At 41.2% G+C, this 21,355-nt stretch overlaps 1 protein-coding gene across 2 annotated transcripts in view; it reads left to right on the top strand.

Moving 5' to 3' along the window:
- The window catches only part of REV3L (REV3 like, DNA directed polymerase zeta catalytic subunit), a 133,803-nt gene that overhangs the window by 60,263 nt on the left and 52,185 nt on the right, over window positions 1–21,355 (top strand). For both annotated transcript variants that reach the window (XM_076333433.1, XM_076333432.1), the window contains exons 6-11: window positions 15,113–15,207; window positions 15,775–15,879; window positions 16,856–16,940; window positions 17,026–17,174; window positions 17,466–17,594; window positions 20,247–20,484. In XM_076333433.1, the coding sequence (XP_076189548.1) occupies window positions 15,113–15,207; window positions 15,775–15,879; window positions 16,856–16,940; window positions 17,026–17,174; window positions 17,466–17,594; window positions 20,247–20,484 (801 nt within the window). The remainder of the gene's footprint in view (window positions 1–15,112; window positions 15,208–15,774; window positions 15,880–16,855; window positions 16,941–17,025; window positions 17,175–17,465; window positions 17,595–20,246; window positions 20,485–21,355) is intronic.

Raw genomic sequence — 21,355 nt, 5'->3', positions numbered from 1 at the left:
TGGGAGATAACAATAGGAATATATGTGGCAAATTCAACTTTCTGGTTTTTGGAAGATATGTTTCTAGCTTGTGGTTTAACCCAGCAGGCAGCTAAACACCGCACAGCCATTCACTTACTTCCCCCGAGTGGGGTGGCGGAGAGAATCTGAAAAAAAGGTAAAACTCATGGGTTGAGATAAAGACAATTTAATAGGGCAGAAAAGGAAGGGAAAATAATAATAATGATAAAAGAATATACAAAACAAGTGATGCACAATGCAATTGCTCATCGCCCACTGACAGATGCCCAGCCAGTTCCCAATAAGCGGCCATGTCCGTCGTCCCCCCCCAGACAACTGCCCCCAGTTTTTTTGTTCAGCATGACGTCACATGGTATGGAATATCCCTTTGGCCAGTTTGGGTCAGCTGTCCTGACTGTGTCCCCTCCCAGCTTCTTGTGTACCTCCAGCCTCCTTGCTGGCAGGGCAGTATGAGAAGCTGAAAAGTCCTTGACTTAGTGTAAGCACTGCTCAGCAACAACCAAAACATCGGTGTGTTATCAACATTATTCTCTTGCTAAATCCAAAACACAGCACTGTACCAGCTACTAGGAAGAAAATTAACTCTTTCCCAGCCGAAACCAGGACAAGCTAATGACTTCTGATGAAAAGCTAAGCAAGTTTAATAGTTATAGAGAATATTTACACATCGTTCCACAGATTCTGTTTTTGTAATCACCTTTAATTAACATGAATAGTGTGCTGTCAGATTATTCCAATCTTTCAATTTCAAATAGTAGCTATATAAGAATCTCAGCTTAGAATTTTCATGTCCATCTCCCATGTTTTTGCTTTTTTCTAGACATTTTCTGGTCTACAGCTTGTAATTTGTAATAGCTTTACTTCTATAAGAAAAGGAATATATCTGGGGTGTTGGGGTTTTTGGGGCTGGGGAGGAGAGGAACAGACAGTATCTGGTGCTACTTCGATTTGTATAGTTTACCCATAGCAAGTTTATTCTTTAAGCTACTTTCTAATCTTTGACAGGTCCTGTAAATACTCTGTCATCTAGTAGTCTTCTCAGTCTCTGGGTAGTTCCTGTCATTCTTCTCTGAATAGCTTAACAGGCTCAATATGCCACACTGCTTGCTAACATTATGTACTGGGAGTATTGGCTTCCCCAGTAGAAATTAAGTGCCTTAAACCACACTTCAGATTTTTCTAGTGTGCAAAAACTTGAGCTTGTGCAAGGTAGCATCTGTTTTCCTGATTCTACTACTCCTACTTTAAGGAGGTTTTGAAACAACATTCATCTGATGGTTGCCTTGTGATTTTACTTGTGGTCAATCCCTATCCAGTTGTTCTTGGCCTATTTCTTCTCCTTTTTGGCTGCATACTTAGTTCATAGTCCATTTCAACTTTTATTTGGTTCGGTTATGTAAGCCAAGTTACTTAACCTTTGGGGGGGTTGGATCATATGTTAGACCAGGATTATCTGATGTTACTTTACACAGATCTGAGGAAGGCAGATAAAAAGAAAGCGAAGTAGCACTTCCTGGCTGTCAAACCCAGAGAGGGATGAGCCCAGCATAGCAGGAGCCACAGCTGTTTTCTCTGCAGGCACTCATCCTCATGGCTGTATCCACAAGCCTTCTTTCCTCCTCCTGCCACACTTTTGTGTATACAGCCAAGGGTGCAACACCTCACTTGTGCCAGTCCTTCTCTGGCTCTCACACACGTTCCAGCAGTAGGATGTTAGCAGTAATGGGGCAAATGCCAAACCTGTCCATTTCCCTAGCATGCATTCTCTGTACTTTTGCCAGTAGGAATTTCTTTCTTGAATGTAGAGCCTGAATACTACATAGTACACCAAACAAATTCTCTGTAGCGCCATATGCAATGATACTGGTAGTTCTCTCCCTGATACGTTTTACAGTCTCATTTACCATGTCACTTCAGCTTATAAACATTTTAGGATTTATTAGTACAAGATGTTTCTCCTCTTCCTTTTATCCCAAGTGATAATATTCCATTTAGAATCCCTTATAAGTTCATATAGGGTCTTGCATCCCATTTTTAAATTTCATCCTGTTTCTATTATTCTACTTCTAAGTTATCCTGCTTTCATTGTATGATACTATGATCTGGTTATATATCCAGTATGTCTACCAGCTTGCCTTCAGCATTTTCATTAGTACACTCCTGCGTTTCCTGCCAACAACATTAATGAGATGTGAAGTAAACTCAGTCCCAGAAACTGGTCTATATTCAGTTATGAATTTTGTATCTATGCTCAGTCTTTTATATAACCAATAGGAATTTCACCTTTGGCCAGCTCTTAAAATGCTTTAATAATTTAGGAACTAATTTACATCTCCTCCAACTGAAATTGTTTCCCATTTGATACTGTGTCAAACATTCCTTTGTCTAGAAAATTAATTATTTTATTAAAGGTGTTCTAGCATAGCTGTCTTCCACGTGCTGTAGGATGTACATGCCACTGCAAAGTAACAAACCTAAACTCATTTCCATTTGTGATTTTATTCTGTTCTGTATCTACACAAAATTAATTGCATGTTATAATTTCTCCTGGATTATTTATGGGAGGCATCAACTTGAAACAGTGTTCTTGTAATCAAACCCATGCTGCAGTTTGTCCCACTTTCAGCTTACCTTCCTACTTTATTTCCTTTAAAATTCTGAAAATTTGCATCTAGGTTGGTTTAATGGACCCATAATTGTCATGATCAACCTTGCTGAGGGTAAATCTGACCCAGATAGTATGTGAGATATCTATCCGAGGAAACCCTTGTAACTGTTTCCTAAAATGATTGTGACTCAGATTTTTTTCCATACTGTTTTTATTCTTGCAATCTACAGCATTACTTGGTATCTGTAAAGCTGCCCTTCTTCCTTTATTTCTGTCTTTCCTTAACAAAGTACATTCTGTATGCCAAACATTTGGTTTCTGTGTATAGCTAGATCAACAGCTATATTGATTTCTAGTTTCATGTGCAATACCAGCTCAGTCCCCTCACTTTATTATCCAGTCTTCTTGATTTCAAGATGAGATGTTTAACTGTTTTGTGAATTGTTCAGCAAAAAATTTTTACATACCGTATTTCACCATTTGACTGCTATTTCCAGCGGCATTTGGAATTTCTCCTGAGTGTCAGTACTGAACTTCTAAGTCTTTGCTTGTCCTTTATATCAGATACGAAGATCTCATAAGTCTTTCCCTACCTTTCGCCTGTACACTTAAGTTGTTAGTTGTTCTTTCAAGAGAAAGCAAAAGGGGAAGACAGTCAAATGATGTTTGAGATGGCAAAATTTCTAGGGCTGCCTTGTATTCTTAGTGATTGGGATGTCTGTTTAGACTTACTATCCTTGGTTTTGTGTACATCAAGAATAGAGTTTAGAGATAGTCCAATGTGTATCTGCCACGTCCTTGCTGCAAGTGGCAGTTGACAAGTTCTCTGGTTTAACCAAGCAGTGCCAGTGATTTGGCATTTCTTGACTTTGGAGTACATCAAGTGGTTGAAATCCGATGCTGGATGCCTGGTAGGGAATATGCAAAATATTATTCAAAAGTTATGGATGTGACATTTGCAGCGTTTTGCATAAGTAAATGCCAGTGGTGGTTCCATATTTCAAAAAACATTTGAGAACTACGTCAAAGCTTCTTGGTGACTGAACTCACTCTTCAGTACTAGATAGCACCTTGCTACTCTGCCACTTCTCCAGAACAGTATTTAACCTAGCCATGTCCTGTCTTGCTCCTGGCAAATCTCTGAATTACTAACTTGCCGCTATAATTAGCGTACTGTATTAAGCCAGGGACAGTTCTTTTAATCTAATTCTAGAGTGATTCTGTTATGAAGTAGATAAATGTCCAAAGGCACTAGTGCCCAGGAATCCCTGATGTTGTAAGGCTTTTAGGTACGATACTTGCCAGTGTTACCAGACTGGAACCTACAAAGCCCACCTTAAAATAGGCAGTAGTCACCTGAGCCTGGCAGTGCTATCCAGCAGTTTTGACAAGGGGACTTCTTCACATGAGACACATTCATGTTATCCCTCAGGTAGCTGATAATAAATGATGAAACACTTCCATGATTTCCAGTGAGAAAACTTTCTGGTAAACATCAGGCTTGGAGTAATCTGCCAGTCACGTCTACCACTCGGACAAAAGTGTTAAAAGCAAAATGATTGGTAGAATGCTTTTGAGAAACACTTTCTTTTTTAAATCCTAGATTTGCTATTGAATGCTAGTTTATATGGAAATTGAGAGATCTGACAAATAACACTACTGCACAGTCTAGCAGTTATGTAATGTTAAAGATTTCTGCTAGATTTGTGGCTGCCATAATTGTTTTTCTTGCTTGTCAGGATGTACGTGTTTTTATTTAGCCATTTGATTCTTAATAAAATACGTGCATTATTCAAGTCACTGGAACATCCTGCAAACAAAGACATTTTTTCTTCCATGAACAGAATATGGAAAATTATTACGTCAAAGTTTAGAGTCCTTATCAGTGTAGTTGAGTGACACCTTTCAGATTCTCTGTGGGGTTAATTTTTAATCTACTATCCTCAGTTTAACATTATAAATACCTGAGATGTGGTCATCACAGAACTTGTTTCCCTAGGCTGTTAGTAATGTTGGTGAATTAAGATACTGACCTTGATGTCCATTCTTCAAGGTTTTTGAGGGCTTTGATCTAGCTGACTGTATATAGTGGGCACTTTTTTAATTGTGTGTCCACTGTTGCTTTAATTCATTGCCTCAGCATCTGAGGAACCAAACCTTGGTACGTTCTTTGAGCACAGGTTTCATCCTACATTATTGTTATTATGCCAGTGGACAGTGCCAACAAACTTTTACTTTTTTCAAAAATGGGGACCGTTCTCTCTGTTCTCAAAATAATTTATTTGGAGCTTTTTCTACAAAGGTATGATGAGTTTGTATTGCAGTTTTTCAGCATAGTGTGCAGGTATAAAAGGTAATTTTCAATGAATTGGTTTGAGTATCTCGAGTAGCCTAGCCATGGCAGCTCAATGTTGTGCAACCCTGATTTATCTTGCTTCTTAGGAGAGTAAACTTTTGTTCTCTTGCAGCGAGGTTGTTTCCATTCCTATGCCATCACACTTAACCCTGCCTTTCATATATCTGAATTACAGGTTGTACCTTGTGAACAATTCTATCTACATTCTCTTTTACAAAATGAAACCTGGATGCTATGAAAAGCTTTGGCTGGGACTTATCATAGAATCATAGAATAGTTTGGGTTGGAAGGGACCTTTTAAAGGTCATCTAGTCCAACCCCCCTGCCATGGGCAGGGACATCTTCAACTAGATCAGGCTGCTCAGAGCCCCGTCCAACCTGACCTGGAATGTTTCCAGGGATGGGGCAGCCACCACCTCTCGGGGCAACCTGTGCCAGTGTTTCACCACCCTCAGCGTAAAAAATTTCTTCCTTATATCTAGTCTAAATCTACCCCCCTTTAGTTTAAAGCCATTCCCCCTTGTCCTGTCGCAACAGGCCCTGCTAAAAAGTTCGCCGCCATCTTTTTTATAAGCCCCCTTTAAGTCCTGATAGGCTGCAATGAGGTCTCCCCAAAGCCTTCTCTTCTCTAGGCTGAACAACCCCAACTGTCTCAGCCTTTCTGCATAGGAGAGGTGTTCCATCCTCCTGATCATTTTTGTGACCCTCCTCTGGACCCGCTCCAACAGGTCCGTGTCTTTCTTATGCTGAGGGCTCCAGAGCTGGACGCAGTACTCCAGGTGGGGTCTCACCAGAGCAGAGTAGAGGGGCAGAATCCCTTCCCTCGACCTGCTGGCCACACTTCTTTTGATGCAGCCCAGGATACGACTGGCCTTCTGGGCTGCGAGTGCACATTGCTGGCTCGTGTCCAGCTTTTCATCCACCGGTACCCCCAAGTCCTTCTCGGCAGGGCTGCTCTCAATCCCTTCATCCCCCAGCCTGTCTTGATACTGGGGGTTGCCCCGACCCAGGTGCAGGACCTTGCACTTGGCCTTGTTGAACCTCATGAGGTTCACACGGGCCCACTTCTCGAGCTTGTCCAGGTCCCTCTGGATGGCATCCCATCCCTCTGGCGTGTCGACCGCACCACTCAGCTTGGTGTCATCTGAAAACTTGCTGAGGGTACACTCGATCCCACTGTCTATGTCATTGATGAAGATACTAAAGAGTACTGGTCCCAATACAGACCCCTCTCGTCACTTGCTAAGTGTTCTTTTCTAACCGTGTTCTAATACAGATATTCTCAAATCATGGTTTTGGTACTCCATAAAATTATCTTTTTCTTTGCAAAACTGATGGATGTGATGTGAGGCAGGTGGTTATTCTGTTATATAGGGCAACCTGTGTCAAACATACCACTTCTGAGTATCTTCCAAGGCATAACAACTGCTAATGACCTGAAGTAGTTCGTATTTTCAACTAACTACAGCTACGAGACTGGACATGTTCTGACTTCTTCATGCTGTCTTCTCACCTGCTTATTGCAGCACTGTAGCTGCCTAGGAAATGTGGCTTGATCTGGGAGAGTGGGAGATACAGTTGCTTCAGATATTTTCCTGATGTGTTGTACGTGTTGGTTCTAGGTGAGCAAAACCAGTAAGCCTAACAGCTGACCAAGCTATTGACAGTACTCAGATCAAATAGTTCTCAAAGAAGCATGTAATCATGTTAAATAAGTGTACTTCAGGACAGTTTGTACTCCTTCCTCTCCCTCTGATGTTTTTGTTTTATTCAGAGTAAATTAAAATGTTAGAAGGGCCAGTTAAAGCTGCTCTGCTTTCATATGCCCTTTGACGTTTTTCTTGAAGTGGGAACAAATGGCTCCTTGGCCTTTGTGGCTTACCTGGATGTTGCAGAAGCTTAGAATCATAGAATCATTAAGGTTGGAAAAGACCTCTAAGATCATCGAGTCCAACCGTCAACTCAACACCACCATGCCCACTAAACCATGTCCCTAAGCACCTCATCTACACATCTTTTAAATACTTCCAGGGATGGGGACTCAACCACTTCCCTGGGCAGCCTCTTCCAATGTTTAACCACTCTTTCAGTAAAGACATTTTTCCTCATGTCCAATCTAAACCTCCCCTGCCGCAGCTTGAGGCCGTTTCCTCTCGTCCTATCGCTAGTTACTTGGGAGAAGAGACCGACACCCACCTCGCTACAACCTCCTTTCAGGTAGTTGTAGAGAGCGATGAGGTCTCCCCTCAGCCTCCTTTTCTCCAGGCTAAACAACCCCAGTTCCCTCAGCCGCTCCTCATAAGACTTGTTCTCCAGACCCCTCACCAGCCTCGTTGCCCTTCTCTGGACACGCTCCAGCACCTCAACATCCTTCTTGTAGTGAGGGGCCCAAAACTGAACACAGTATTCGAGGTGCGGCCTCACCAGTGCCGAGTACAGGGGCACGATCACTTCCCTACTCCTGCTGGCCACACTATTTCTGATACAGGCCAGGATGCTGTTGGCCGCCTTGGCCGCCTGGGCACACTGCCGGCTCATGTTCAGCCGGCTGTCAACCAGCACCCCCAGGGCCTTTTCCACCAGGCAGCTTTCCAGCCACTCTTCCCCAAGCCTGTAGCGCTGCATGGGGTTGTTGTGGCCGAAGTGCAGGACCCGGCACTTGGCCTTGTTGAATCTCCTACAGTTGGCCTGGGCCCATCGATTCAGCCTGTCCAGGTCCCTCTGCAGAGCCTTCCTACCCTCGAGCAGGTCAACGCTCCCGCCCAACTTGGTGTCGTCTGCAAACTTCCTGAGGGTGCACTCGATCCCCTCATCCAGATCATCGATAAAGATATTGAACAAGACCGGCCCCAGTACTGAGCCCTGGGGAACACCGCTCGTGACCAGCCGCCAACTGGATTGAACTCCATTCACCACAACTCTCTGGGCCCGGCCGTCCAGCCAGTTTTTTACCCAGCGCAGAGTACACCTGTCTAAGCCGTGAGCCGCCAGCTTCTCTAGGAGAATGCTGTGGGAGACAGTGTCAAAGGCCTTACTGAAGTCCAGGTAGACCACATCCACAGCCTTTCCCTCATCCACTAGGCGGGTCACCTGGTCATAGAAGGAGATCAGGTTGGTCAAGCAGGACCTGCCTTTCATGAACCTGTGCTGGCTGGGCCTGATCCCCTGGTTGTCCCACTCATGCCTTGTGAGCGCCCTCAAGATGAACCGCTCCATCATCTTCCCCGGCACTGAGGTGAGGCTGACAGGCCTGTAGTTCCCTGGATCCTCCTTCCGGCCCTTCTTGTAGATGGGCGTCACATTGGCAAGCCTCCAGTCGTCCGGGACCTCCCCCGTTAACCAGGACTGCTGATAAATGATGGAGAGTGGCTTGGCAAGCTCCTCTGCCAGCTTCCTCAGCACTCTTGGGTGGATCCCATCCGGCCCCATAGACTTGTGAGCGTCCAGGTGGCGTAGCAGGTCATTGACTGCTTCCTCTTGGATTATGAGGGGTTCATCCTGCTCGCCGTCCCTGTCTTCCAGCTCGGGGGGCCGAGTACCCTGAGGATAACTGGTCTGCCTGTTAAAGACTGAGGCAAAGAAGACATTGAGTACCTCAGCCTTTTCCTCATCCTCAGTGACAATGTTCCCCCCCCGCATCCAATAAGGGATGGAGATTCTCCTTGGCTCTCTTTTTGTCATTAATATATTTGTAAAAACTTTTTTTGTTGTCTTTAACGACAGCAGCCAGATTGCGTTCTAGCTGGGCTTTTGCCTTTCTCATTTCTTCTCTGCACGACCTAACGAGATCCCTGTACTCTTCTTGAGTCGCCTGCCCCTTCTTCCACAAGCGGTAAACTCTCCTTTTTTTTTCCTGAGTCCCAGCAAAAGCTCCCCGTTCAGCCAGGCCGGTCGTCTTCCCCGCCCGTTCTTCTTACAGCACATGGGGACAGCCTGCTCCTGTGCCTTTAAGACTTCCTTCTTGAAGAACGTCCAGCCTTCCTGGACCCCTTTGCCCTTCAGGACTGTCTCCCAAGGGACTCTCTCAACCAGCGTCCTGAACAGGCCAAAGTCCACCTTCCGGAAGTCCATGGTTGCGGTTTTGCTGGCCCCCCTCCTTACTTAACCAAGAATCGAGAATTCCACCATTTCATGGTTGCTAAGCCCAAGACGGCCTCCGGCCACCATATCTCCCACCAGTCCTTCTCTGTTTGTAAACAGCAGGTCGAGCGAGGCACCTCCCCTGGTAGGCTCACTTACCAGCTGTGTCAGGAAGTTGTCTTCCACACACTCCAGGAACCTCCCAGACTGCTTCCTCTCTGCCGTGTTGTATTTCCAGCAGACGTCTGGGAAGTTGAAGTCCCCCACGAGAACAAGGGCTAGTGATTGAGAGACTTCTGCCAGCCGCTTGTAGAACGCTTCATCCGCCTCTTCATCCTGGTTGGGTGGTCTATAACAGACTCCCAGCAGGATATCTGCCTCGTTGGCCTTCCCCCTCATCCTTACCCATAAACACTCGACCGTATTATCATCACAATCATTGAGCTCTAGACAATCGAAACACTCCCTAACGTACAGGGCCACCCCACCGCCTCTCCTTCCTCACCTGTCCCTTCTGAAGAGTCTATAGCCATCCATTGCAGCACTCCAATCGTGAGAGTTACCCCACCATGTTTCTGTGATGGTGACTAAGTCATATCTCTCCTGCTGCACAATGGCTTCCAGCTCCTCCTGTTTGCCACCCATGCTGCGTGCATTGGTGTAGATGCACTTGAGCTGGGCTATCGATTTCTCCCCCAGCATTGGCATGCCACCCCTAGGCTCATCTCTAGTGAGCCTGGTTTTATCCCCTTCCCCCTTCAAACCTAGTTTAAAGCCCTCTTGATGAGCCCTGCCAATTCATGAGCCATGATCCTTTTCCCCCTGTGAGACAGCTGAACTCCATCTGTCACCAGCAGGCCCGGTGCTGTGTAAACCTCCCCATGATCAAAAAAGCCAAAATTCCTCCGATGGCACCAGCCCCTGAGCCATGTGTTGATCAGGTGTGTTTTCCTGTTCCTTTCAGTATCCTTCCCTGCCACTGTAGGGATTGAGGAAAACACTACCTATGCTCCCGATCCTTCAACCAGTCGCCCCAGTGCCCTGAAGTCCCTTTTGATCACTGCAGGACTTCTCTCTGCAACCTCATCACTGCCAGCCTGTATAACCAACAGTGGGTAGTAGTCGGAAGGCCGTACCAAACCAGGGAGCTTCCTAGTGATGTCTCTGACCCGGGCCCCAAAGAGGCAGCAGACTTCCCTGTGGGACGTCTTGTGGTGCTTGTGGTGCTACTGCCCTGACTTCTGTTAGTGCAAGTGTCTAGCAACTCACTTTGACAAGGATGTTAAATGCCAAGTTAATGACATTTTTCAAGTCTTATGAAAATCTTACTGTACATGTCAGTTGTCTTTATTAGCCTGCACGTCAGTCTTTGGAGTGTGCAGTTTTGACTGCCAGCCCTGCCTTAATCCTGAAAACGTTAACGAGAATTATGATGATAAATCCTAAATTTGTTTCAAAAAAGGGCTCTTGTTAGCTCAGTGTTTTTAATTTGAATAATATGCCATGTTAATTGGAATACAGTAGTTTTTGACAGAAAGACCCCTTACATCTGTTTGATTTAGAGCTTGGGCAAAATGAGCTTTTCTGCTTCTAATCGCCCAAATTGTTTGAGTCTTGGTGAGTTGCAGACAAAGAATATGCTTCAAATTAATATTATTACGGAAAAAAGACTTAAGTTATAGTGACAACTACCAGTTTATTTTGAATTCAGCAATGTTGAATTTAGTGTTATTTTTATAGGATAAATCCATATTAGAATCTCTAAATAAATAAGAAATCTGATTATTTGGAAAGCTCTTGGTCAGTTCTATGATATTGATCAGTTCTCAGGACAAATCACTGGCTACACTCTTGATTGGGATGTGGAAAACCAAGACATGGGTTTTGTTTTGTTTTGTTTTTACAAAATGTCCTAACTAGTTAAAGGGGAAAGAATAGAAAGCTGTCTTTTTGTCAGAGGAAAGGCAAATGTTTCGGTTAATGGTTTTAGTCATCAAGCAAACTCTTCAGAAATAGGTCACTAACACTAAAAATATATTGTCTTAACCTTTGCAAGAATTTTCTTTCTTTCTTTCTTTTTTAAACTGGACTCTTTTTAAAGAGGAAATTAGTGAAAGTAGAAAGCTCAGAGCTTTGCTGTTGTATCTACCAAACAAGTCAAAGAGATCTTGACCAGATTCCTGGTCATTTACGTGTGTCATTTAGCAAAGGAAAGTATTAAAATCAGAAACTCTTCTGATATCAATGACCGTTGTGTATTGTGGTCCCTTTTCACTTGTTCCCAGAAACACTTTGATTTCATGAAGGGAGCAGACAGAATTTTTGCGGCCTCCTCCCTCGTTCTTGTTTGCCAGCAATCTTGCAGTTCGTTCTTATGTGATCAAAATGCAAGTTTCAGCTTGCCTGCCATTCCTGTCGCCTGCCGTGCAGGTAGGCTCTGTTTGAATGCTTTCATGAATACGAGCACCCAAAGTGCGTGACACGAAAAGTATGCATTTTGATGATATTATGGACTTGTTTCTCAGTTGATGGCATGACTGGGAAGGGAGGGAAGTGATGGCAACGGATTGTCCTTAAAGTGTGCATTAGGGCATGGGCAGTCTACTGCTGCTAAAAGGCTGAGCTGCTTTGGTTTAGGGGTTCTATGATCTGCTCTCTTAATTCTCACAATAACTCTGAAACAGTACTGCTGACTTGGAGGGATTAGTAATCATATATTAATGCATAGAATCTTACAGTTGTTAATGAATTCTACATGATAAGCGGTTCACAACTTCGGCCAGGCTACTTTTGGATGTTTAGAATAAAGAAATATCCTGCTCTGCCTTCTTTTGTTGTAACCAAGTGAAACATACATTTACATACAGAGTGAAAAATACATTTACTGTATTAATGCAGCCACAAAATGTGACATCACAAATTTTAAAAGTAGGGCTGCCAAGAAATTATTCTGGAAACTTTGTTTTCTCTGCTTTTAAACTATATGCTTTCAAAATGTTAAGTTTGAGGCAATTTCTAAAATTGATTTTCAGGATGCCTATTCCTTTTTTCTTAACCCTCACTCCATTAAAAAGCCGATTGCTGAGATTTCTGTTTTGTTTCTCGGTTTCATATTACATATAACACAGGATTTTACTTTCCACTAAAGGTTCCACTATTATAATGTGATACAGGAGGAGAGCAAAGATGATTCTTGAAAGCTGGGTCTGCTGTAGAGAGGTTGAGGTTATCACAGTAAACCCTATTGGCCTTACATTGGGGAATATTTCTTTCTTACCCCAGAAGTCAAGTTACGCATCAGCTGAGCAATTGAGCTAGTAATACAAATTGAACTTTGTATTACTGTGATATATAGAAAGAGTCGATGACCAAATAACTAGATCTCCTTTCAGTCCTCTCTGTCTTTTCCCTTATAAGTGCCAGTAAACAGATATTCTAGGACTGGTTTAATTTCTGCTTACATTTCTAACACTGTTTATTTCTATCTTGTCCAGTTCTTTGCCTAAGCAGTTAAGCTAGCAAGCTGTAAGTTTACTGGGGTTTATCATCTTCACTAGAGATTTAAAAAAAAAAAAAAAAAAAAGTGGGCTTTTTCACAACTTCGCTCATTTATGGTTAAAAATAGTTTTCTGATTTCCTTGTAAGGTCCCAGTGTTCTCTCTAACAATGCAGGAAGCTATTTCTGCATTATGCAAAATGCAGTTGGTATTTCAATGGACTAATGTTACTTCTTCATAGGTGGACAAATAGATACAGGCGTAATGAAGTAGTTAGAGCCTAACAATTTCGGTTTTCTCTGTGCATGATACTGTCACCTAACAGTCTTACAAAGCAAAGTATTTGTTTTCCAGTGCCTTTCTTAATCTTTATGAAGTTCATACACTATTGTGGACCTAATAAATAATTCTTGCTTTTGTAATCACGAATGAATGGATTTGGTATCTTAAACTAAGTCATGTGGTACATTGATACACTTCAGAAATATTAGATCTCCATTCTACTGACAGAACTGGACGGCAGTCAATAAAAGCTCACATTGTGTTATCCCTTCAGATAAGTAGCCCTCTTAATTTGTTGTGTCCCATCCCCCCCCCCCCCCTTTCTTTTGAAGATAGTATCTCAACCTTTGCCCTTTGGGCAGTAGGACCTCGGTTTGTGGAGGAAAGGATTGTTCTTTTGGGGGAAGCAGGGAAAGCTGAGGCCCAGGAGGAGGTGAGATGGGAGAAAGTTGCGCTCGTTTAGAAGTACTCCTTTGTTCTGTACTTCACTTACAGCGTGGACTCTTTGCATGGGCTGAGTATCTCAGGAGTTCTGGTGTGATGGTAAAGCAGTAGACCCCTGAAGCTGCCATGAAAGCAGCCCTTTACCTTCTGTTTGGGTTTGGGTTGTTTAAACCAGTTTAATTTCTGCAGTGCATTTGAGAGAACCTCTTGGTCTTCTGCTGCTTCAAAGTCAGGAAAAATATTTTAGAGCTTTCTTGCAGGAGGCATCCTAGCAGTTTCAGTTAGCTGTCTACTGAGCAAATCTACACGCTTTGCCCATGGATAACCCTCTTAAGGAAGAGCATGTGTCTGAACTAGCGTCAGTCCTAACTTCATGTAATCTATAGTTTGTTGATGGTCTGTACCATAGAGCTCTGCAAAAGGAGTTTAGAATTAAATATTTTTCTCTTCTAGAATATTACAGCTTGGGAATGTGATGAAGGGGTCAGTTTTGGTTTTTTTCTTGGCATGCTATCTTATCTCTTGATAATAAATATGATGCCCTGAAGCCTTTTAGAAATTCAAAATATTTTCGTGGTTGAGTTCTCTGATGTTTTCTGAGAAGTCGATAGATTTTTTGCTCTTGCAACATAAGCGAAGCAGTTTAATTTTACATTTCTTTCCGATTTAATATTTCTAGATAGTTAAATACTTAATTTTCAGAGAAGTTGTCAGGGATATCCAGCTTTTAGTTACATCTTCTACTACCTCCTTGCACTATAGTGACTTCTATTCAAAGCTTATAGAGAGCATTGAAAATATTAATGAATTATATCTTATATTCCATGCTGAGATTTTTGAGGCTCTGTGTATATCAGGGAATGTAGGAACACAAGTAGATGTAAGTCACCAGTTAATTAACCTAGACGAAGAGTCCTAAACAATAGCATATTTTAACCATGGGGAATAGCATATTTTAACCATGGGGAGCTTTGAGGGGATTTTCTGTGTTTCCCTAAAAATTCTGAAAATGGTAAACAGACTTCCACATAAACCTGAGAGAAGGTTTCTCTTTCTTAGCTTCTTCCATGGACTCCTTAAAATTAGTTCACTGACAGCAACAGGTGGAAGGCCACTGACCTTAGCAAATCTGAAAAGACACAGCAGGAAGATGATCAGATCATTATACAAGAAGCTTGAATCTGTTTCTAGTATTTTTAAGTCTTTACCAAGCCAGTTATCCTTAGTTCTGCTCGTGTTTGGGATGCTAATGCCCTGCTAATGCCTATATTCACCAGGCTACCCCTAAGCCCCCTAAATAAATTTTAAAAATCTGAAAAATAAAACATTTTTTGCTTCACTTCCCGTAGTTGGAAATGTTAAACTGTTTTGCATTGCTCTGAACTGTGAATGAGAGAGAAAAATTCTTGCCACTGTGTTTTCTGGGCGCAAGATCATGTGAACGCAGATGGTCCTATTGGCTGAGAGTTCTATAGAACATTTCAACTTGTATGTGAGGAGGAGAACATTATTGTAATTGCTGAACATTATTGTAATTGCTGTAGTATTTAGAGTTGTTTACCACTTCTTGCTCTTCTCCCCACAAAAGAAAAAGCTAATCCCTTTAAATTGAAGATATAAATTTCTCATCTAATTAGATTTGGATATGACCGTTAATTTAAGCACTTGCAGGTGAGGAAGAGAACTGGTAATTCTGTATTGAGGTACTCACCCCCATTCCCCCTGAAATATTTTAGGTGTTAGTCCAGTTAGAAAACAGTGACAATGCATGTTTCAAAATCAACATATTGATAAAATTAACCTGTGGTATTTATGTTGTCACAGCTCTTTAATGTTGAAAGGTGTTGAGCCACAAAGTACCTGTGAATTGGAGGTGGATGCAGTAGCTGCTGACATTTTAAATCAACTGGATATTGAAGGTGAAGTGTTAATAACTTTCCATGTAAAGTGTTTTAGGACAGGAACTATTGTGTCATCTTTTTTTAAGGCTCTGCTTAGTTAAGCCACAGTGCAGATTTCAGTGTTAGCGAATTGTTGATCTACAAATTTATAAAGTTTAAAAAAAAGAATAAAAATTGAATGAACTCTGGAAGAAAACAGGTTATAAGAATAGCCTATTGTCAGCAATAGAGATTTTTGTTAATGCATAACAGAAGGTTTCAGACCTATAAGGATAGTAAGTGAAATATCAACATCAAGTACGTGTGTCTATGTACATACATCTATACATACATACGCATACTTGGTGAGAAGACCAGCAAAAGCCAAAGATCTAGAAAACAAATAGGAGATCTAGAAAACAAATAAAGTTACACCTTAACTTTTACGTAACACTGAATCCTAGAGTAAGGCAAGACTTGCAATTAAAAAAATAACAGGTTAGAATGACAAAAGAGATGAAGAAGAGTGTCAGAATCTAATTTGGGGGGAAGAATGCTTTTCATCACATTGACAGACTTCCCTTCATGTATTATTGCGTATTTCAGCCCAGATTGGCAGGAACCCTGGTTTGCAAGCTATATGGGAAGATGAAAAGCAGCGACGGAGACAGAAATGTGAATCTTCTCAGATTAAGCCACCTGAGTCACAAGGTAAAAAAAAAAAAAAAAAAAAAGTAAAAAATTTGTGCAGCTGTTTATCAAAAACTGTGAATGAGAAGCAAGCAGGAGGCAGAATTTAAATTGGTGTATCAAGTTTGAGGGCTTTTTAGATGTACTGTTGTTTCAGTTCCAAGCTTACTGATTGCCCACTATGTGTATTCCAATTTTAAAAGCAAGATACATAACCTTGCCTAAAAACATCATGATTCAGCTAGCTGCAAAGCATTCTAGGCAGAACGAATGATAATGACAGTTAAGACTGCATGCTTTATGATGGAAAGCATTTAAATGTTTAAATACTGGCAAAATTAAATCTCTTATCCTGAAGCTTTCCGTGGTAGTTTATGCACAAGGACAGTTCCTTTGAATTTCTGTGGAATACAGCTAAGGTGATGTTAGATGAAAATTCTAAAAGGGTGGACAAGTCCCTGTATTTTTATGTAAAATTCATCGCACAGGGAAGACCGTGCCCTGCAAATTAATTGCATAATGAACAGAGCTATTCTCTGTAGAACCTAGGCCATGTTTCTTTCAAAATATGAATGATACTTGGCAAGTAGCCAGAGGATTGCAAGAAGGAAAGAGGCAGGTTCCTGGCTAAGGCAGACTGCTTTCTGACTGTGGGGTTTTTTCCTGCGTTTCTGTGTACTGTTATTCAGGCTGCATAAACCAGACTTTTCAAAATTGTTTACTGATTGTTCTTTTCCTGGGTACTCACCTTGCTGTAGTTGCAACATGATTTGTAAATGCTGTTGATACTTGCAGTTGCAAATGAGATCAATGGGAGTATGTGAAGTATTTGAAAGTGTTTAAATACACTTGAAAAATCAGCCCTCAAATTTGGCACTTAAAATTAGCGGACACTTCAACTGTGAGCCATTTCCTAATAGAATTAGTAATCCTAGCTGCTCTCTGTGTTGAGAGGTCAAAGTAAAACTGAATAACAAATATTTTTTAAATTTTAAAGACCGTGGATTTGTGCCAGCAACAGAGAGTGAAAAATTTTTTCAGAAGAGACTTAAAGAAATCCTCAAGCAAAATGACTTCTCTGTGTAAGTGTTTAGCCATTTACCATAAAGTACAGTATTCTATGCAAACCTTAAATATGCTTTTAAAAATTGGTTTTCAATTAACTAGAACGTTGTCAGGATCAGTGGACTACAGTAATGGATCAGAGGAGTTCTCTGCTGAGCTAACACTACATTCTGAGGTACTTTCTCCTGAAGGCTTTCAGTGTACGCCAGCTAATATGGTAGAAGTGCACAAAGATAAAAAGATGAACAATGGTGAGTATTTTTAATAGCATAATTTTTTAGGCATAAATCTATGTCATGCTTTGGCTGTTTATACTATTAGCAGAAGTAAGCCAAGGAAGATCTGATTGTCAGTTACGAAAAAATGAAGAGTAGTTTTGTTTTTATTTTCATCATTGTTAGAGTAAGCCTTTCTAAAATTGCCATGGCAAATAACGGAAACATACTTGAATAGTAAAATCCCTTTTAAAGTGGCTTGCTTTCATAATGTATTGATGTCTGTGACTCTTTGAAGTTTTATCCTTTCGCTTTTTTCTTTTAAAGAATCCAATAGGATGCACACTGATAAAGAAGAGGAAGCACTTATTAATGAAGAAGCAATTTTAAACATTGTGGAGAATAGTCAGAGCTTTCAGCCTTTGTCTCAAAGACTGAGTCAGACTACAGGTTTTAGTGAGTATGACTGGAATGTCTTTTCTTCTAGGCTATTTTATTGTTCCACAGTCTTTGTTGTGTTCACTTACGTTACCAGTCATGAAAGAAACTAAGTAGTTTACCTCAGGGAGTTTGTCAAGCAGATTGAGACTTCACACGCACGCACGCGCGCGCACACACCCCCCCTACCACCACCACCAAAAAAACACCTTATATTTTCTAAAAATGGCACCAGGACAGTGTATTTGTAGAGGCTACTCTGTTTTACTGGTTCACTAAGCCTGTCCTCTTGTCAGGTCAGCTCAATGCAGTCTCTTATGGGTATTGCTCTTCCTTGTGCTCCTAAGGTTATAGGACTAAAACTGTCAGAATAAGAGGACTTAGACTGTCTATCCATGATATTCTTGCAGTTACTGCATCTTTCTTACAGTTATGGTAGAGAACACGCTTATGGGCTATCTTTAGAAGCTCAGCTGTCTGGAGATACTGGGAAATAGTAGGCTGATAATGAGAGGCAAGTTGCAGCAGAGCATTTCCCAAAACTTATGGATACAAAAAAAATGGTTGAAGGCAAAGAAACAAGAAGCAAAATATTAAAGAGGGGGAGAAAAACCATGACAGCAAACAAATGTGGATGGCATGAGGGGGAAACAACAATAAAATAATACAACAAAGGAACTTGTATGAAAAGCTACTTCAGGTGGAAATAGTTCAAATACTCTAGAGGAGATGAAAAGCACATAGTTCATGCTATCTCTATATACATTCTTATGTAAATATAAGGTATAATGTTAATATGCACTAAAGTTGATGCTACAAGGTGCAGAGGGGGGAAAAAAAATCTAAAACCCACAGCCTCCAGTGCTTTTGATACATATATGGTGTCAATATGTGCATGGGCAACAAGATGCAATATGAGCAACAATGTATGTCTATGGGTAATACAGTATACAATCTTTTCTTGCAAAGAAAGGAGGAGTGGATGGCGTGAGATTAAGAGTATTTTTCAGTGCTGTTTTATCTTGCAGAAAGTAGGCAAGATTTTGGTTATGGAAGTTCTGTAGGCAAGGATTTGGATTTATCGAGAGAACTATAAGTAAAGAAGTTATGTGGGAGCTGGCAAACATGAGCATTGATTTATCTTCTTTTTTTTTGGCGTGAGAAGGTTATCCCGAGAGGATGAGAAGTGGCTAAAATAATATATAGGGTATGTCTTATGATCATGCGTGTGAATTGCTCAACTGAATAGGAGTGTTGAAAGGGTCTGCTTTTGCCAGTGGCTAGGGAATTAAATAGAGATTTTATGACTTTCTTTCTTTTTTTGTCTTTTTTCCCCCCCTCCCTTCTTCTTATCATGGGGCTACTAATTGCTGATGTCTTGTGTGATCATGAGTAACATGCTACATCTTTGGGTCTCATATGCTCTTTCATAGCATGGACTAGTCTTTACTATGCCTTTGTAGAGTCGTAGTGTCACAGGGGCTGTGAAGCACACTACTTCTACTGCTGCTGCTGCTGTGAAGTACACAACAAGGTTTATATTAATGGGAAGTAAAGGTTGGAGTTTAATGATGGACCTCACAAAGGGCATAGGAGCCAAGAACGGAAAGTACAATTAAAATTGAGTTAATTCAGAACTCTGGCAAAGGGGATGGTTTCCATTCTAAACAGTTGCATGGTGTCTTGTGAAGCCTTTGTAAAATATGGAAAATGCCTTCCTCACCAATGTTGAGACCTATTTTATATGATTCTCAGGATCATTGTAAATCATATGATATTTCCTGAGGAAGGAAAGTAGAGATTGTAGTTCTTCAGCCAGAGGAGAAGGAGAGAGAAGTAACAAAGATGCCTGGTAGACTGGAGATCATAAATTGGTTATGAGGTCAGATGAAAGGTAAGCAGGAGGAGAGTGAGAAAAAATTGTGACTTGGAAGGATGTTTAAGAAATAAAAATAAAGAATGAGAAGGCAAGTGTGTGAGTTAGTGTAAGCTTGGGTCAAATAGAGGAAAATAAAATTTAAGGAAGGAGTGAAATCAGATAAACTTTCAGTGTTTAGAGGAACCTAGGAAGGGAATAGGTTATAGTGAAAAGAAAAGGGAGATGAAGTTAAGCATTATAGTAAAGGACAGAAGGAAAGAACTAGTTGGTCAAAATCAGCATCACCTTTCATGAGATGCAGTGATTGAAAGTCTTCCAAGTGATACAGAGAGAAGTGCCCAACAAAGTTAACGTAGCCATTGAAATGGTGAGAGCAAGAGAAGGCAGTGATGCTTCAGAAGCTGGCACTTATGCTGAAATAAAAGGGGAGAGTGAGGCTTTACTGAATGTGAGGAGGTAATGGCGGGGCAGGGGGAGCGGGGAGAGAGAGAGAGAGAAGTGCTTCCACTAAATCTGCTACAATCACAAGAGGAGGGAAGAAATAAAAAAAGAAGGTTGTCAAGATTCTACATAAAGAGCTAGAAAAGATAACAAATCATAAAACTTGAAAAAAAAAAAGATATGAAAAGGGCTTTGTTTGTGTAGCCTGCCTTGCTTTAGACAGTAACAAACTGGTAGATTTTAAAATGTTGAGGGGTTTTGTTTGGTTTTGTTTTTTACTGGTAGACTATAACTAATCATTTACAAGTAGAACAAAATATAGGTTCTATTTGTATGGGCTTTTTCTGCAGTGGACAGTAGTGCTGATGAGGCCATGATTGATCTGTTGGCTGGATTGGAGAATGATGGATATCAGATGGGACATCACAAAACACTCTCTCACCACCGTTCTCTTGGAAGCTGTCGAAATTCTCAGAACAGTGATGATGAAGAAAATGAACCGCAGTGTGAGAAGGAAGAAATGGAACTTAGCTTGGTAATGTCCCAAAGGTGGGACAGTAGCATTGAAGAGCCTGGGCCAAAAAGAAGGTATCTATGTGATTTTCTTTTCTTTATATGTTATTTTCTGCCAGATCCTTCCTCCCTCCCACCCTGTTTTCAAGTGTGCTATGAGCCCAGTGAGCTGTAGAGAGGTCTCTGAAAGCATTGGAAAAATCTATGCAGATCTTGGGATAGAATGCAGCTGTTTAGATGATGCTGTGAATCATCAGTTTTACATGGAAATAAAGATTAAATGTTTAGGTTTGGCGAGACCTAAGCTTCTAGTTTACTGTTTGAGGAAAAATTGAGTAGGTTTTTTGCCCTACAAGTCCAAATACAAAAAACTTTAGTTGTAATCTTTTAAGGTCACACCTTGGATGTAGTACAAATGTTAAGGTGTATCTTGTACATCTCATGTGCCTGTAACTTTTTCTGAAGTGAATATTTAAGAAGTATTCTTGTGAAGACTGACCCAGAAGCCTGAGAAAAACACCCATTTGTTTCCATGCTCAAAGCTTAAATCAAAACATGAATGTTGCTCACTCTGCTGGACTGCTAAAGGTCAGCAGCTTGAATATTTTTAAGGCCAAGATTCTTGGAACACCTTCTCGGGTTGTAATGACCTTTTGTACAGTCTGCACTGACAGGCATTGAAAGAAGCTATATCCAGTTTCTCTTCACCCCTGCTTTGGGCAGACCTTCTGGTATTTATAATTCTGTTTGAAAGATGAGCTACTTCACAGACATAACATTTTGATTTTTTTTTTTACATCAGAAATCATAATTATACTATGATTCAGAGAGCAAGAGAGGCATAGAAATATTTAATCTTTTCTTTCCTGAAGACATACAGAAAAGTTGTAACAGAATCAGAAGTTAGATCATTAGTCTCCTAGTTCTACAGATAATTCATCTCTGA

This window comes from Aptenodytes patagonicus, chromosome 3, assembly GCF_965638725.1.
Source record: "Aptenodytes patagonicus chromosome 3, bAptPat1.pri.cur, whole genome shotgun sequence".
NCBI classification, from domain to species: domain Eukaryota; kingdom Metazoa; phylum Chordata; class Aves; order Sphenisciformes; family Spheniscidae; genus Aptenodytes; species Aptenodytes patagonicus.
Note: the sequence above shows the minus strand (reverse complement) of the source record. Positions and strands in the feature narration are given on the sequence as shown.